The 18,922-nt window shown below is 39.3% G+C and overlaps 2 protein-coding genes across 3 annotated transcripts in view; both read right to left on the bottom strand.

The window, feature by feature from the left end:
• Window positions 1-1,472: 1,472 nt before the first annotated feature.
• On the bottom strand, window positions 1,473-12,733 carry TCF24 (transcription factor 24). Its single transcript, XM_025923037.2, has 3 exons — window positions 12,457-12,733; window positions 11,443-11,855; window positions 1,473-4,094 (listed from the first exon to the last, which is right to left on the bottom strand). Exons 2-3 carry the CDS (start codon window positions 11,830-11,832, stop codon window positions 3,981-3,983), a joined length of 504 nt encoding a protein of 167 aa, XP_025778822.1. The 5' UTR covers window positions 11,833-11,855; window positions 12,457-12,733; the 3' UTR covers window positions 1,473-3,980.
• Window positions 12,734-14,078: 1,345 nt separating this feature from the next.
• The window catches only part of PPP1R42 (protein phosphatase 1 regulatory subunit 42), a 53,918-nt gene continuing 49,074 nt past the window's right edge, over window positions 14,079-18,922 (bottom strand). Inside the window, exons 9-10 of one of the 2 annotated variants that reach the window (XR_015246947.1) lie at window positions 14,676-14,758; window positions 14,079-14,186 (exon numbers count right to left, since the gene is read on the bottom strand). Coding sequence is in view for 1 of the 2 variants with exons in the window: in XM_025922915.2 (XP_025778700.1) it covers window positions 14,141-14,186 (46 nt within the window). In the remaining variant the exon portion in view is untranslated. The remainder of the gene's footprint in view (window positions 14,187-14,675; window positions 14,759-18,922) is intronic. The other variant, XM_025922915.2, reaches the window with a different exon arrangement.

Below are 18,922 nucleotides of genomic sequence, written 5' to 3'. Positions count from 1 at the left end.
TGAGCCACCGAGGCACCCCTGGATATTTTTAAAGTCACAATAAGAACAAAAACAAAACTAAAAGATCTAAAGTGTGTACCATGGAGAAAGGTAGAAATAGTACCCTACTAGTTTTAAGTTATTTGGGAATCTGTAGATGTCACATCCTCCAGCAATGATTTAAAAAAAAGAATCTGTTACCAGATTAAAATAGAATCTGCCAATGCTTGAAGAGTTCAAGTTCGTATCTTTTCAAATACAATATGATTGATATAATCTGCAATAACCTATATAGGGTTAGGAAAGAGTATTTAGATTAAGCCATCCTCTCAAAGTAAGATAGTTAATATATAAGTTTGGATCATAGTCTGTTGTGATTTATAATTTCTTCTCCCCTCCAGCTAAGAATACAATTTTATGTGGAGCCAACAAGCAAGTTGTCTTATAATTATGCCAAATACAATTCATGTGTTGATTTTTAAGGGGATCATGTAGGCCACTGCAGAAATGTTTTTTCTGCATTGGCTTATTTCCTCAGAATGGCACTATAATAAATATACCAGGGGTTAAAGAAAAAGATTAAATCATGTGCTGGAAAAATATATAGAGAATTACCTCTGTCCAATAGAAAAAAGAGAGATAGAGAGATCTTACTGGAGCCTGAATACTTTTTCTTTTCTTGACAATAACTGGTTAGTTGCTTTCATGAATATCAAATGAGGACCCATGAGAGAAAGTGAAATTATTGAATAATTTAACCTAAAAAGCAATTTCAACTAAAATAATGACATAATTTCAGCAAGGTCAATCAGCATTTCTTTTCTTTTTGCACAGCTTCTTCTATGTTTAAATAAAGTCTCCATGAATAGATAAGAAAACCACTATTTAAGATATCTATAACTGCAGATTGAAGTAGTTGGCCAAATAAACCTTATAAACATGCAAAACCACTCTTTACTAACAGGTAACATAGATTCCCTCACCCTTACTCTGTATCCCAAACACCCTCTTCCATTGTAGGACTTTTACTTTCCACATTATCCCTTTTATTATTAAGTTCTGATTTTTAAAATGGGTATGTATATACTTTTAATGTAACTACTGATGCATAACTGACATACGATAAACTGCACTGTACTTTTATAATCGGAAAAAGAATATTTTTAAAGTCTGTTGGAACTGGTTATACTTCTAAAAAGATACTTCCCTATCCTCTAAAATTTTCATTACAGAGGAATTTAAATATATGTCATATTGCTGAGAGCTGAGTGAAATGACAGAAATTTAACCTAGGATTTTCCTTGCAGACGATGGAATACTACTGTGATCCAAATATACCCCATCCCCAGTCCTCATATATACTCTGTTAAGGAGAGCACGGTGAAGAATCTAATGCCAAATAGTTATCTACTAGAAATATTTAAAATGTACCTTAAGTACCTTAAATATTTGTTAAATGTCCACAGAGACAGATGCAAATTTAACAGACTAAATTAATTTTCAAAGTAATGCTTTATTTTAGTAATACCCTTATCCTGACCATGCACCATTAAGTAAAACAGCATGCTCCTTTGAACCTTTGGGTGAAAGTATGCAATTTCTCCCTTGAGATTTTCCAGCCTACCAAAACAACAACCAAAAGTTGTTAGCATATTTAGCAATTTAATGAAATGTTATGTGAACCTATGACAGAAATATACTTCTTTGGCATTAAAACATTTCTTTTTTGTAAGTTGACAAGAAGAAATAAAAAGTAGTAATGTTAAAGGCGAAGCTTAACTATTTAACAGGATGAATTCAACAAAAGTCATTATTTTCCCCCAATTAAATGCTTTAACAACTGTAGCCAAATAGATTATTTTTATTATTAGCAATGAAACCATTTTTCTGAAATTCTTGCTATCATATGTAGTATTTAGAGTTCAGTTTCAGGTAACTATAAAGAAGTTTGATTTCCTTCCTTAAGATAAAAGATTATTCTTAGCACTTTTTATGGCAATAACTTATAATAGTGAATGGCTAAATTCATATCTCATTTTACATTTTATTCCTTTCAATGTTATATGAGTGGGTAAATATATTCACAAATATTTAAGTATGTAAACATTTTTGCTACATATTTATATGTAGAAAGTTTTTATTATATGCTTCCTCTTTTAAACACATGCTTTGGTCACATTACAAGGAGTATTCACATTAAAGTAATGAAAATGACAAACTATCAGGTATGAGCCATGTTCAGCTGAATCAACTGAATGACAGTTTTTGCCTTCAAATGGTCTTTCACATCATTTCACTGCCAAAAGCTAGAAGAAAACTGAGGTGAGGAGAAAATAAAATGGTGGTCAACAGCTATACTAATCCAACTAAGTCCATAAGCCCATTAATATACCTTTCTATTTGCTAATCTTGGATCAAATTCAGTTACTTTAACACTGGGTTATTTAGAAATAAATGAACTTTACAGTTGGAAAGTGGAATAGTAAGGACTGAGGAGAAAAAGAAGAAAGGGAGTTAAGACATAAGAGACTGATGATTTTTTAAATCTGTATTACACCCTATTTTGAGATTCAATGTGTTCCCCGACAAACATTCCTACTTTCTGGCTCTGACCCTCAAGCTTCTGCTGAAAACCGAAACTGGTGCAATCAGGCAGAACAGCAGCTCCCTGAGCACTTGGTGTGTAGTGTGGTGGGAGAGGCCCATAGCAGGGCACCTTCCTGTTGTAGGTTAAATTGGGGCAGATTCAGTGGGGTCTGCTCTGGCCTGATTTATCTCAAGGTAGTCACTCTGTGTCCTCAGACTCTCTCAAGGTGCAGATCAGTGCCAGAATTCCCAAATCAGACAGGTTTTTTCCCATTTCTTCTTTTTTTTTTTAAAGTTTTAAATGTTTATTTATTTTTGAGAGACAGAGCCTGAGTGATGGAGGAGGCAGAGAGGGAGGGAGACACATCCAAAGCAGGCTCCAGGTTCTGAGCTTGACAGCACAGAGCCGGATGCTGGGCTTGAACTCATGAATGGCAAGATCATGACCTGAGAAGTCAGACGCTTAACTGACTTAAGCCACCCAGGCGCCCCAGTTTTTTCATATTTCGTAATGGCCAAGTAGGTAGATTGTGAACGGCAATTGACAAGGGAGAGAAGGAGCCTAGCCAAAGCAGTGACTGTCAATGGTCATGGGCGCTCACTTGAAGCCCCTGACAGGCTTGGCTCTCTGTAAGATGGCTGCAGCTGCACCTGCTCATCTAGTCCAGGACCTGAACACGGGTGGGATGGAGGTGAAGTAACCAGGGAGGAGGGTGACAAACCCTCTGCCCAGTGACACTTATCTGCTATTCACACTGGGCTGCAGGGATTCCCAAAGCCTTCCACAATTTGGAAACATAGTAAGATATTTAATAGTCATCTAGGAAGGTGGCCAAGCCCTGTCCAATACAGCAAACTATTCTAATACTCCAAGTTTTCTAAGAGGGAAAAATAACTAGTTATAGAAGTTACTGCAACTTCATATTATCTCAACAATCTTTTCACACGTACTTAGCTAAAACTGAATAAATGATCTCATGCTTTCCAACCGAAATGGCTTCTTAGACCAACTTTAAGCACAAACTGGTTTTCACAAAAATGGAATACTGGTATCAAGACTATTAAGGTATCAGCTTCTCAGCGTGTACTAGATATACTACAGAAAACATGTACAGTCTCTGGATACATACACAATTCTTCGATTTTGGTGTTTTTCTTTTTTCCAATAGTTTTTCTTACAGTATTCAGTAGTGACTATCTCTCACAATGAATAGATAAGCTGGATGTTTTATCCAAGACCAATTATTTAAATCCATATTTATATAGATTAGACAGATAAATCTGAACTTCCAACCATGGATTCACATGTGAACTTTCAGGAATGATGTTTGTTATGTCTGATGTAATAAATATAGAATTATTTCCTACTATTTAAAAATGACGCCACTTTCTACCAGCACCCATCAGAGGAGAGCCTAAGGCTGTGAGTCTGTTGTAGTACTGCCATGATTTGCTCTTTCTCCAGACACAGAATGCTTCAGAAACTGACCAGTAGCACCAATGTATAATCTTGATCGCATGGGCCATTTCTGAAAAAGAATATTTAAACAAGAATCCAAAAGTTAGTATCTATGACAGATATGCCTGTAATAGTAATACTAAAAATTCCAATGTCTCAAGACAAATACAATATCATGATGTTTGTAACAATTGTAATTGTGAAATCTAAGGAACAACATGAAAAAAATGTTTATTAATACTAACAATAAAAGTAAAAATAGGGGCACCTGGGTGGCTTAGTTGGTTAAGTGTCTGACTTTGGCTCAGGTCATGATCTCACTGGTTGTGAGTTCAAACCCTGTATTGGGCTCTGTGCTGACAGCGTGGAACCTGTTTGGGATTCTCTATCTCCTCTCTCTGCCTCTCCCCTGCTCACACACGCTCTCTCTCTCAAAAATAAATGAACCTTAGGGGCACCTGGGTGGCTCAGTTGGTTAAGCACCCGACTTTGGCTCAGGTCATGATCTCACAGTTTGTGAGTTCCAGCCCCCTGTTAGGCTCTGTGCTGACAGCTCGGATCCTGGAGCCTACTTTAGATTGTGTCTCCCTCTCTCTCTCAAAAATAAGTAAATATTAAAAAAGAATAAAAAAACATTAAAGAAAGTAAAAATATACCATGACTTTGATTATAATTGTATAAATATAATACATGTGCATGTGGACAAGAACTGCAAGAAATTAGGGAGAATGATAAGAGTTAAGTGTAGGAAAATCTATCTATCAATAATGTTTTAATTTAAAACTAAACCTAGGGGTACCTGGGTGGTTTAGTCGGTTAAGTGTCTGCTTCTTGATTTCGGCTCAGGTCACAATCTCATGGTTTCGAGTCCTATATCAGGCTCTACACTGTCAGCCTCTGTCTGTCTGCCCCTCCCCCACTCACACTCTGTCTCAAAATAAACTTAGAAAAATTAAAAAAACAAAACAAAAACTAAACCTAAAGCAAAATAAAGCCTAAAACAAGATTCCTGGTTTTAAAGATATTTTAAAAAGTAATACATGGTATGTATTATATGTCTCCACATGTCACAGAACTGTAATGAAAAGTGACTAATTCAACTATATAAACATTTTATCTAGCTAAAAGAGCATCTCAAAGTCATAAATATTAGAATATTTGGTGTTATATAAATATAACATCCAAAATAAATATCTGGATGTAGCGGCATCATATAGCACTAATCTCTCAGTAGTTATCACATTTGTATTTTGATTGCAACTTTTCTAAATTCACTTTAAACGTGTACTTCTCAAAAATAATATAACTTGGGGCGCCTGGGTGGCTCAGTCGGTTAAACATCTGATTTCAGCTCAGGTCATGATCTCATGGTTTGTGGGTTTAACCTGCGTCAGGCTCTGTGTGGACAGCTCAGAGCCTGGAGCCTGCTTCAGATTCTGTGTCTCCCTCTCTCTCTCTCTGCCTCACCCCAGCTTGTGCTTCTCTTTCTCTCTCAAAACTAAATAAACATTTAAAAAATTAACATAACTTATTGCCAAATAGACATGATGATGAAAAAATGTATTACATAAGTAGTACTTTCAGAATTTGGGGGGGGTGGTTCTGGTAGTCAGTTTTGTAATAGGTCCTTGGAGTACTAATCAGAGAAATAGTATTTTTAATTTTTTTTAGTGTTTATTTATTTTTGAGAGAGAGAGTGAGACAGGCACAAGTTGGGGAGGGGCAGAGAGAGAGAGAGAGAGAGAGAGAGAAAGAGAGGGAAGGAGAGAGACAGGATCTGAAGCAGTATCCAGGCTCTGAGCTATCAGCACAGAGCCCTACACAGGGCTCGATGTCACTAAATGTGAGAACATGACCTGAGTCAAAGTCTGCCGCTTAACCAACTGAGTCCCCCAGGTGCCCCAAGAAATACTACTTTTATACAAAAAGAAAAGTCTTTAGACTATTAATAAAGTGGAACTCCCAAAGGTCAGCAATGGGATCCCACACTTTCTAGGGAGTAAATGCTGACATGAGCAGCAGGTTATTTTTATCACTGAACATTTACAGGCAGACTGCTGGTTACAAGCACCATGAAATGTTCTTAAATGCCTGACGGATGATCTGCAGTGTTCAAATAGAAATACAATTATTAACAAGGCAAAGACCATAAGAGCTTCAGATTCTAAACCCAAGCTTCGTATTAAAATCACATGGGGAGCTTTAAAGAAGACTGACGACCAAGTCACACGCCAGACCAATGAAATCAGAATGGACCTCTTTTTGCAGAAGTTGAGTATAAGGTACTTCTGAGTACAGTTACTTTCACCTAAACTGGCATTCCAGATGTAAAATGTAGCTATAAGGGATAGAAGTGGGCATGTGATATAATCCAGGAGTTTCTGTTCTTAGCAACCAACAAAAGTCCTATTTTTTTAAGTGAATTTGCTCTCATGCAGTTCAGGTCCATTTTAGAGTCCTAAATTCAGATTATTCTGGCTGGAAATCTATACTTTAAATATGCATAAAACATAAAATTTGTGTTACTTAGAATTAAAAATGGCCTACTCGTATATAATCTTCCTATAAATAACCTTACATTTTACATTTGATACAGTAATAAGACTGACAGTGTGCTACTTATTTTTGCAACTCCATTTCAGGTTTTTTTAAAAAAAAATTTTTTTTTCAACGTTTTTTATTTATTTTTTTTTGGGACAGAGAGAGACAGAGCATGAACGGGGGAGGGGCAGAGAGAGAGGGAGACACAGAATCAGAAACAGGCTCCAGGCTCTGAGCCATCAGCCCAGAGCCTGACGCGGGGTTCGAACTCACGGACCGCGAGATCGTGACCTGGCTGAAGTCGGACGCTTAACCGACTGCGCCACGCAGGCGCCCCTCCATTTCAGGTTTTTTTTAAAAAAATATTTATTTATTTTGAGAGAGCCTGAAAGAGCGCATGTGGATGTGTGCAAGTGGGGGGGGGGGGGGGGGGGGGCAGAGAGACAGAATCCCAAGCACACAAACTGTGAAATCATGACCTGAGCAGAAATCAAAAGCTCAACCAACTGAGCCACCCAGGTGCCCCTTCAGGTTTGTTGTTTTAAATCACAGATGTGCATTCTTATATGTTCTGGGTGTATCACTGGTCCTGTCCTTGGGATTCTTGCCATGGATTCATAACATGAAGTGTTTTAGAAACTAGTCTGGGGTTTTTCTGATAGGTCAGGACCTGACATTGTTAGGTCAGATTCAAGTCCTGCCTTATACTGAAGAACATTGTGCCACAGTGCTATGGACTGTTTGTGTCCCTGCCCCCTAACCCCCGAAATTCTTATGTTGATTCTCTAACCTCCAACATGATGGTATTTTGTGGAGGTAATTAGGGCCAAATGAGGTTAAAAGGGTGGGTCCTTCATGATAGATTAGTGACCTTTTGAGGAAGAGAAAGTTTCTCTCTTCTGAAAAAGAGAAGTTGCCAAACTTCAAGATTGGAAGAGAACTCTCACCAGGAACTCAATTGGCCAGCACCTTTATCCTAGGCTTCCCAGACTCCAGAATTGTGAGAAAATAAATTTCTATTTTTTAAGCCTCTCAGCCTATGGTATTTTGTTATTGCTGCCCGAGCAGACTAACCCATGTAGTGAATAGTGTAGGGCTGAAATCATCAATTTCAAGTGTAAAATTTTTGGCATATTATAAACCTGTGCTTCTCAATCTTTTAAATTCCTGCCTCATATTCATGAGCATAAAGATCTCATGCTTAAAGTTCACATGTAATTTGAGTATTCCGTATGAATTAAATATATTTAAAAGCAAATAAACATACTACTGAATGCTCCCTGATATTTCTGATATGTGCTACCTGGGTCCTACTGTATTCAGAATCACTCTAAATCATGCAACCAAATGTGGAGACAAATGAAGGTGAGACATAGGTAATTAATGAAGAAACTTAATGTATATGTCAATTTTGGGGATGCCTGGCTGGCTCAGTGGGAGGAGTGTGTGACTCTTTTTTTAAAAATATATGTTTTTAGTGTTTATTTATTTTGAGAGAGAAAGAGAGCACAAGCAGGGGAGGTGCAGAGAGAGAGGGAGAGAGAGAGTATCAAGCAGGTTCCGCACTGTCAGTGCAGAGCCCAATGTGGGGCTCAAACTCACTAACTGTGAGATCATGACCTGAGCCAAAATCAAGAGTCAGACACAACCGACTGAGCCACCCAGGCGCCCCCAGGAGTATGTGACTCTTAACCTCAGGGTCAGGAGTTCAAGCCTCACATTGGGTGTAGAGATTACTAAAAAATAAATAAACTTAAAAAAATGCATATGTGGATTTTTGCCTCATTTTTCATGAACTTAATAAAACTTTCTATTTTAAGAACTTTCGATTTTGAAAAAGGCTTCTAATGATTTTATTCAACTGAATTTACTGTACACATGTAGTTTTAAGAGTCAGAAATAAAATGTAAATAAAATATCAGTTAATCTGCATGTCAGCGTCATGCCAAAAAAGCCAGTTGATGGATTTACATTTCACTTTTCAATGGTCTGTTTTAACATTGTGTAGATTAACACAATTCTGACCTCTACTTTACCTAATAAAATTTATTTGAAACCATGTTGTTTCATTAGGCTTAGAACAATCTAAGTAAACTCATACAATTAACCGAATTAAACCTGAAAACCTTAAAAATGCACTCTTGGATTTTGGAGTTAAATGACCCAATGACAAAACTTTGTATTTATTTATTTTATTTTTTTTTAAATTTTTTCTTAAGTTTATTTATTTTTGAGACAGAGAGAGACAGAGCATGAACGGGGGAGGGGCAGAGAGAGAGGGAGACACAGAATCGGAAGCAGGCTCCAGGCTCTGAGCCATCAGCCCAGAGCCCGACGTGGGGCTTGAACTCACGGACTGTGAGATCGTGACCCGAGCTGAAGTCGGACGCTTAACCGACTGAGCCACCCAGGTGCCCCTTTTGTATTTATTTTTTAAATTATTTTATATGTATAGTATCAACAATGAGTCTCCAGGGGTAATGCAATGAATAAAGACATTTGTACTTTTCTCCCGATATCAGAATCTGAAATATATTCCTCTTCCTTTGGAGGATCATTTCATTTTGCTGATCAAATTGCTCACATCCCAAAAGGATGAAAACTGCTCTTTTAGGCTATGCCCCAGGACCCCATTCACTTAAACTTTCCAGTTTCATTTGAGATACTCTTAAGGTAAATCTCCCACAATGCTAACCCCAATACTGATAATAAGGACTGATGACTCAAAATCATGGCTTTGAAATATTTGTTAACAGATCTTTAATCATCAAAGACATAGTAATACTATGGTGTAAGGCAGAATCTTGGAACATTTTTTTAACTAAGGGTTACAATACCCTTAGTTAACCAAAAAGTACAAATAATCAGAATATTTTTATTCCTTTTGCATAAGATTAATCAAAGATAGACTTAATACTTAAGCATATACATAAGATAATGTGTTACAGGTGGTTTCAATTATGTGTATGAAACCTCTTTACTCCAAACCTCTGCAGCACATGGTTATAACTCTCTTATAGCACACAGAACATTATCCCTTACAGACTGTTGCTTTATTTTTGTCTTTGTCTTTATTATATGTTCATTTAGGGCAGAGATTGAGTCTTATTCTTAATTGTATTCAATCTCCTAACAATGCTTTGCACACAGTAGACACTCAGTAGATAATTTTAATACAGACTAGTCGCTTGTTCAACCATCATCAATTTCATTTTAAAGAGGTAATCCTTGGCCTTGTTTTATTATCCCTAGAATTGTCTTTTAAAATCAAAATAATTGGTCCAAGGACAAATGAGATTTAATTTTTTAAAAAGAGCTGTAAAACTACAAAAACATTTGGTACCTGAAAAAACAAGTACAAAAAAACTCTTGTTAAGCTTATTGTTACATGAAAATTATTAATAGTATTCACTCAAAAAGATACTACAAGAAACGAAGGTGAAAACAATTTGATTGAATTGTATCTCCCACAGCGACATTTAACAGATGTTTTCTGTATTAAAGTCTATTTAATGTTGAACTTTTTTAGAGTATATGGAAAATGTCAAGCCAAAAGAAATCTAATATTAATGATACATTTGAATATCAATCCAAAGCAGACTGTAGTGAAAAACCCCTAATTATTAGTGAATGACTTTTCAGCAGAGATTACATTATATATCACAGAACAAGGCCTATCATAATCATAAATAAGTGATATTCCAAATTTCTATAATTGAAATAATTTGAACCTAACATCATGTTGATTATATTTGTGAACCTGAACTTTACATAGTTTTAAGTAGAGTTAATATAAGTGTACTTTACCACATTTCAATGATGATTATTCAATACTTTATTGAACACTGACATGGTTAAGGCCAAGTCCTAATCTTGTATTTGTGTGTGTGTGGCAAAATGTAGAACCAAAAATTCAAAAATTTAGGTTTAGAGAAAACAGGGAAGATGATGTATCGTGAACAAAGCCAGATGAATGCTGGATTTCAAGACAATCAAATCTAGGTGAAAAGGATGATGCAAAGTCTAAATATTGCAATACAGGTAATAAACCATAACTGTATACACTATATTAAATAAAAACCCTATTTTATCTATATGTAATGTAAAAAATGATACAAAGCATTCTGTGGGCTAATTTTGCACATTACAGAATTTGAATATAGTACTCAGCTTGATTAACATATGCCAATCTATTGTGAAAATTACATAAACAATTATTGTTTTTTTTAACATTCTAGGTAACTGTCTAATCCATGATAATTAACCTTTATTAAAAGGGATTGAAAATTTTACTCTATAGGATGGCAGACCGGTTTCATTTTGTTCTTACCAGTTTTACAAAAAATTTTAAACAGTGATTTCCTGGATTATTTAAAGGGCGATAATTCCATCACCCCCGTTTGAACGAAGCTTTTCAAACATCTGATAAAAACCACAATGGAAATGTAATTATGTGAATTAAAAACACTTAAAAACTCTCAAAGGCTCATAACTGTAACTCTTGATTCTCAAAACCACCAAAACTTGCCAACCAAACACCCTGCCAGGCACCCCTGAGAAACTTTCCATTTAGGAAAGGCATCGCAATAGGCTGCATCCTATAAAGAGGCGCGATACACCCCTCCCAAAGCCACCTCGGGTTTAAATCCACTACCTGCCAACAATTATGACCTGCCAACAGTTATGGAGTAGCCTTTTGCAGTGGGGACGTCGCTACCTGGGCGCTGGTGGGCCAAGATCGATCTCCAGGTCAGTTCTCCGCCTCACCCCGAGCGAAGAGTGAGAGTTCGGTGGCATCAGCCCAGGCGATGGCCGACACTGAGGGTTAAGGTGCCCTGCTCCCCGCCCCGGCTCCGCAGGGCGCCCTACCTGCCTACCTTGACAGGGTGTAGGTAGCCGTCGCCGCGCAGGGCGCCCAGCCCGGGGTCTGCCGGCGCCTCGGCGTCGTCCTGCAAGCTGCGGGTGAGGTGGGCAATGTAGGTAGTGGCCAGCAGCAGCACGTCCAGCTTGGACAGCTTGGTGTCCGGCGGCACCGACGGCAGCGTGCGCTGCAGCTCTAGGAAGGCGTGCCGCAGAGTCTGCACGCGGCTTCGCTCCCGCGCAGCGTTCGCTGCTGCCGGCCGCCCGCCCCCCAGGCGCGCACCGCCGCCGGGGCCCGCCGGTCCTGCCCCTGCCCGGCCCGGGCTCGAGTCGCGGGTGGCTGCAACCGCGGGCGCGGTCTCGTTCCTAGCGATCAGGGGGCTGCCTGCGGGGCCGTCGCGGTCCATGGCGGCTTCCTGAGCTGCGTGCCCTGCAAAGGACCCAAGGCGCGGTGAGGCCCGGCGGGGGTCGGGCTTAAACCGGGGAAGCGCAGGCCTCTCGCCTCAGCAGCACGCCGGGCCAACGACGTGGCTGGGGCGTTCTCAGAGATGAGGTTGTTTTGACTCGGGCGTGTTTACCTCCCCGCGTCTGAGGAGAGTTGTGGGGCCTGACAGTTCCTGGGCTTAGAGGGCTAAGGAGGGGCGCGGTGCCGGTTTTACTTTTCACGGACAAATTAAATGGAAGGGCTGTTCTACCGAGGAAGGAGGATCTCGGAAGCAGAGCTCCGGTTCGTAACTTGTTTGCACTTCTGGAACGTTGTGCGCCAGCCCCGCAGGAAACACGGTGCAGGTCATTCTCGCGGAGCGCAGCGGGTAGCCCTGGGCCAACTCACGGCCGTCAGTGCTCACGCGGGCAGTCCTCGCACCATTCGCTCTCGAGGCCAGGGATCCCGGGGGGTGACTGCAGGAGCTCATTCTAATTTCTACGGCAGGAGACGGGGACCCTGACCTCACCTTGAACTAAGGCACCCGCTACCCCTCTGAAACCTGGGGACCAAGCGTCGCGACGGGGGGTCGAACCGAAATCCTCACCTTTCCTGGAGCGGCAGTGCAGGGCTCGGCTCTGCTGAGCGAGCGGGCGAGGAGCGTCGAGCTGGGTCTGCGTGGCCAGGGCCGTCACAGGTCACTCCATCCTCGTCTAGCCGAAGTCTACAGTCGCTTCCAGCCCCTGCTGGGCGCGTCTTTTATACCGGCGCCCCCGTGGCCAGGCGTGTGTGGGCCAGACTTGATGTCAGGCGGAAGAGCAGTACCAGGCGAGGTTCGCGCCCACCTGAGGGGCTCTGCCCGGAGCGGAGAGTCATTAATCAAACCGGCCGGCGGGGCGGGGCTACAGGGGGCGGGGCTTCCGCCTGGCCCCGCCCTCGCCCCCGTCGCGGTTCACTTTGAGCCGAGCCTGCACGTCCTGCCTGTCGAGCGTCCGCGGTGTTGAAGGCCCGCAGAGTTACCGCGCCTCGCCGCGGTTCTTCAGCCGCGGACCCAATCTGAGCGAGGGCGCCTCTTAGGCAGACGCAGAGCTGAGGCGGGAACCCTGGCGTTTTGTGGAGAGTGACTTTTAATTTTCTGAGGAAATGTGAAGTGTGCCGTTGCCATGCGCTAACCTATTATTCTACCACCAAGGTAAATGCTTCGTGTGCCCTAATTACTTAAAGCACCTCCACCTCTGTAGTCCGTGACTAGTTTATTGAGCCGCTCAGAGATAATGCTCCCTCTGTGGTACTTGAAGTTCCTCAGACCAGCGTAAATGGCCCTGGGATCGCGGTCGCTTCTCCCCGGGGGCGCGGACCTTGTGGGCTGCCTCCGTAGCAAACACCGGGCCCCGGTTTTTTCCCTTTTTTTTTTTTTTTTTGACCTAAAATTGGTCCTGGCTCCGCCCCCCTGCGGGGAACTCTCCTGAGAAGTCCTGCACTTGGGAAGACCCGCGGGAAGCGTGGTCCTCGGGCTGTGCGATGAGGCGCTCCAGCCAAGGCTCTTTTAGAATGCTGGCTCTGCGCGTTGGCCTCTTCCGAGCCGGCCTGGGAGGCGCTGGGCCCGGGACGCCCCGCCTCTGTGGCTCCCGCCGGCCCTGGGGACCCATGCATGGCCTTCAGAGGTGAAGTCCTAGTGGACGCACGGTATTTTCTAGAACGTAATTAGTATATCCTTGAAATAATTCCTATTCAAAGAGCAGGACATTTAGAAACCTTCCATCTTCCTTCGACTCAAGACAATATCAAATTTAAAATATCATTAATGAATTTGCTCTTGTATATGCGACATCATTTCTTTACAATAGATTTTTAAATTGGAATTATTAAGTAGTACGTAGTAATGGTGACACTAGTATTTTAATGTATCATTCCACACATTATATTAGTGAATCAGTATATCTTCAATTCCCATTCAGTAACTGTAATTAGATTTACACTTTAGAAAGGAACGTACCAAAATACCATTGGTTCAAAAAAGGATTACTTTCTTTTGATGAACGTGGAAGCACATCTTTATTTTCTCAGTAAATTGTCTGTTATGAGGCATAAAGCAATTGAAAAGCAATTTTCATTTTCTTTACATAATGAGATACCATAAAGCTACAAATTGCAGAAGATGCTATTGCCTAGTACTGTAAAGGTAAAAAACAAACAAACAAACAAATGTTAAAGAACACTTAAGGACGAATTTACTTTTTTTTTTACAAACATTTTCTTTTGGGTTATGGAGAAGGTGAAATTCATATATATCATTTTTTTGTCAGCAAGCTTTCACATTCCTTCAAAGAGGGATTCCTGTATTAATAGAGAAAAAAAGAGCAGTATTCTTTCAAAAATGAAATTCATCCAAAACGGGCACAAACATACAGACTCTATAATACAACAATAGTAGAAGCTAATCACCAGAAAAGCTAGTCACCAAACTGTGTGAATCTTCTCAGGCTTTAAAAAGCAGAAGGAAAGATTTCCCCACTTCCCCAGAGTAGGGAAGAATGTGGAAAAAGTATGTGTTACGAAAACTGTGGAAATAAGAATTTTGGAAGGAAGGTGGGCTGAGGCTAGAGTGAGGCAAATTAGGTGCCTAGGGCTCCTCAACTTTTGCACCCTTGACATCTCACATGCCTCATTCTAGCCTAGCCCGCTAAAGCCTTGTCTAAGTGCCAGAGGTGGGGTGGAGGTGGGGGCACCAGCGAAGCTCTTCACTGATGACAGTGGCTGGAAAATGGATAGCTTTGTTGCCCAATAGTCAGGTTCAAAAGAAAGGACTGAGGAAACAATACTGACCACTGTGGGCCACCTGGTCATATCTGCTGCTACTCTAAGCAGCCTCTCTGAATCCTCTGATGATTCTAGAGTAGTCCTAATTCCTGCAAGAAACCATGTTCCCCGTTAAATTAAAAATAGATGAAAATCTTCAAATGTTCGACATTACATAAATTAGTAACAGGTACCTTACTCAACTTTTTATATTTGCTAAGTGCTTTACAAAAAAGCACTTTATTTTTTCAATCAGTCTACAAAAACCCTTTGAGGATTTTACATTTTGTGGTTGAGAAAATAAAGCGCAGAGAGATTAAATAACTTGTGAAGGTCACACAGCTAATAAGTGGCAGAGAGAGGATTCAAGGTAGATTGACCCTAATACTTTTGCTTTTTACCAGACTATCCTATTTAATATTTGTAGAGTTCTTCATTATTTGCCAGACATTTTTTGTATCTATTATTTCAATAAGTTAATGTTTTAACTTGACTCCCTATTAACAACTCAAACACTATTTTCATGGTATAGTATATTATTCTTTGGGAGTTCTTGTTTAGTCTTCCAGAAAGTAGAAGGCTTTAGAGTGCTATGGATTTTTTTCAGAGTGTGGTGTAGATCTTAAAATTAGATGTCTTTCTAAATATGCCAATTTGTCATTAACTTATCATCTTTATAATGTAAAATAATATATCGGTGAAGAAAATATATTGCTGCATTTTATATGTATAGATGCATAATATAGTAAAACAATAGGTTTTATATAATCAGTGCTTTTTTTCACCTGTCAACTATTTCCCTTAATTATTTAGTTAAGATACAATTTGCATAATTAAATTCACCCTTGTGACTATGTAGTCCAGTAAGTTTTGCTAAAAACTACCACAGCAAAGAGATGCAGAATTTCACCTTTCCACCTTTACGTTGCCTTGTGCTGACCCTTTGCATTCTACTCTTAAGCCTTGGCAATTGCTGATCTATTTTCTGTCTCTGTAGTTTCACCTTTGCCAGAAGGTCATAGAATCATACACTATGTAGCCTTTTAAGTTGGCTCTCCTTTGACTTATAATGCTTTTGAGATCTGTCCATGTTGTTTTGGGTATCACTAGTTTATTTTGATTTTGAGTAGTATTTAATTTTGAGTAGTATTCCATTGCATGGATTTACCACTGTTTGCTTATCCATTCCCCACTGGGAGAGCTTTGGGTCGTTTTCACTTTTTGATTATGAATAAACCACTATGAACATTTGGGTACAGAGTTTTATGTGAACATAGGTGTTCACTTCACCTTGGAGTGGGACTGTTAGATGTGTTAAGTACATGTTTAATTTTATAAAAGTATGTCTGAATATTTTCCAAAGTGGCTCTGCTATTTTTGCATTCCTACCAGTAGTGCACAAAAGTTCCAGTTGCTCCATATCTTTGCTATCATTTCCACATTCTTTGTATCCATTTTAGTAGATTTTTTTTTTAAGAAAAATTATTGACTCAATATTTTAAAATCAGTTGATTTCTTAATCTAGATATCTTGCTTGCCAACTAGTCTGATTTCTCAAGTTCAGCATGTCTGCTGGCTATACTGTTTTGGAGCAGAGTGCCTTTGGAGTAGAGTTCCTTTGCTTTTGCAGGTGCCTTTAGTTGGACATGTACTCTCCAGTTGACCTCAATCACATTCACTTTGTTTCCCTTATTTTACCTACCTATGCCTGAGCGTGTTTTTGAGACCCCCTTGCAGAATAGTTGAAGACCTGGCTTTTAGAGTCAGTGACCTCAATTCAAGGTCCAGCTATGCCTTATGGCAGTTGTGTGACTTTGGGCCCCTTTCTGACTGTGCCTCTCTAATGCTCATTTTCCCCATCTGATTCTTATCTCAACAGGTTCTGCTGTTTTAAAAAAATTGTTTGGGTAGTTAAGATTCAGGTATCAAAGTAGACATTTTAAAATTGAAAATACTGGGGCACCTGGGTGGCTCAGTCATTTGAGTGTCAGACTCTTGGTTTAGGCTCAGGTTATGATCTCATGGTTCAGGGGTTCAAGCCCCATGTTGGACTCTGTGCTGACAGTGCTGAGGCTGCTTGGAATTCTCTCTCTTCCTCTCGCAGCCCCTCCCCACTGGCTTGCTCTCTTTCTCAAAATAAAATAAACTTAAAAATATATAAGACTTCTTTAAAAAATAAAATGGAAAATTACATAATTCTTAAAAATTAAATCTTACATAACTCTTTTCCACAGAGTAAGCCATTGACAGAGTTGAAACTAGAAGTCACAAAACCTAGCTTAGATTGTTCTAAAAAAAAAACAAAACAAAAAAACCTTGTTGCTTACCACTATTGCTCTTTTTGAGAGGGATGTCCTAATTTAAGAAGGGTTCTTTAACAACTAACTGCAAGTCTTATACCTACATTATTGATACATAGAAGTTTATTTTGCATATAAAATTAATTAGACTGATGTTAGGTTTATCACAGCACAATTAAAGGTATTTAGAGTTTTGCAGATGGGTTCATGTCAGATCATCCCAGAGTTTGCAACTAAAAATATTACTGAAGTTTTAAAACTCTTGAGGCACATAGAAGATCTGTTGTTACAACTGTTCAAACATAATCTTAGCAATGGTGAAGGCAAGTTATTTTTACTGTTTTTAAAGTTCACTTTTTAACTCAAAGAAACCTAATACTTCCATATTCTAACTAAAGATAGTAGGTATTATATAAATAGTTAAGTAACATACATTGAACATTTCCTGTGAATTATGGATCCCAGAGATTCACATTCCTTGAAGGTATCTGAAACTAAGGTCATTCTAACCCAGCTACACAGTTATTTTTACAGTAACAAAAGAGATGGATTGACTCTATGGACATAGCTTAGGGTTTAAAGATAAATAATCAAGTAACAATTTGCTTCCTTCAGTGTACAGTGCTCTACAGTATTCTCAGTGGATCTTATTTACAATATGTAAATGCATTTAATGTCTATTTTAAAATTACTAAGTCTCAAGCACCTCCTAGCATGATTGAAAAGAGAGGAAACATCTGTCAAAAGTATTTACTGTGACAAACACAGAAAGAAACAATCTTTTTAATACCATACATTATTTTTAATTGAATAGTCAAGGCATTTGTTTACAGCCAGCCTTTAAATAAAAAATAGTTTTGAACTAATCTTTAATTAAAGTGTACATTGATAGTATCAAGTTCAGTTTGAGGGTCAAAAACAACGTCAATGAGTCTGACTTTTTCCTCCCTGTAGGGAAAGCAGGCTTGTATAAATATACATGAGCACAGACTGCACACATTTATAAAGAAGGTGGAAAACATTCCCCTGTCATTGGACAGATGTTGCTTCACTGTGTTGACATAGATACGGGCACAGCTCCTAATGTGCAGAACCTTAAAGGAGTATGGGACACATACTTTCACCATTTTGGAAGAAGACTCTAAGCTCCTTTATACTTCTGAGCATTAAATGTAGACTGTAGGTGACTTGTCTGCTGATGCTAGCTCATTCTCCCCTTAAAGTAATTAAGGGAAGGAGTTGCTTTACTCAACTTTCTAGATTTTTAGATATGAAAAATTCTTTGTGTTTGGGTTAGGTGTTTTTTTAACACTTTAGTGACCTAGCTTTATTCTCATGATCTCTTAGTTTTATGCTAACTTCATAAAATGTTAGAAGTAGGCACACAATAAAAATCTTTATCAGAGCTTAATGAAATTCCATATTGATCACCTTTTAATAAAGAGAGGTAGAACTAATAGTCCCATTTAGTAAGACTTAAATATTTTTATGATACCAAAATGATGTTTTGGTATGCCCTCAGTAAAAATGTTATCTGAAGAAATAGAAAACTTTTAATTTTTTTAATGTTTTTATTTTTAAGAGAGAGATGGAACGTGAGCGGGGAAGGGGCAGAGAGAGAGGGAGTCACAGAATCCAAAGTAGGGTCCAGGCTCTAAGCTGTCAGCACAGAGCCCGACGTGGGGCTTGAACTCGTGAACCGTGAGATCATGAACTGAGCTGAAATCAGACGCTTAACCGACTGAACCACCCAGGCACCCAGAAATTAAAAAAACTTTAAAACAAAATATTTATGTAATATTTTTTCACATTATAAAACTGAAGACTTGGGATTGAACATAATTGCCAGTGACAGAAGCAGGACATTCTTTATTTTCTTCTCCCAGGAGTCTCTCTATTCTGCCAGCTTCTTTTAGAGCAGCCTATCTTTGCAGTACATACTAGTTAAAGATGCATTTAGCTCTGTATTTAGTG

The sequence above is a fragment of the Puma concolor genome, chromosome F2 (genome assembly GCF_028749965.1).
Source record: "Puma concolor isolate L17-30 chromosome F2, mPumCon1.1.hap2, whole genome shotgun sequence".
Lineage (NCBI taxonomy): Eukaryota > Metazoa > Chordata > Mammalia > Carnivora > Felidae > Puma > Puma concolor.
The sequence above is the reverse complement of the archived record's forward strand: the minus strand, read 5'-3'. Positions and strand labels throughout refer to the sequence as shown.

Coding starts and splice junctions, on each gene's coding strand:
- TCF24 (XM_025923037.2), bottom strand. CDS start 11,832: ATGGACCGCGACGGCCCCGCAGGCAGCCCCCTGATCGCTAGGAACGAG. Junction 4,095..11,442: donor GCTACCTACACCCTGTCAAG/GTAGGCAGGTAG, acceptor ATTCTTTTTCAG/AAATGGCCCATGCGATCAAG.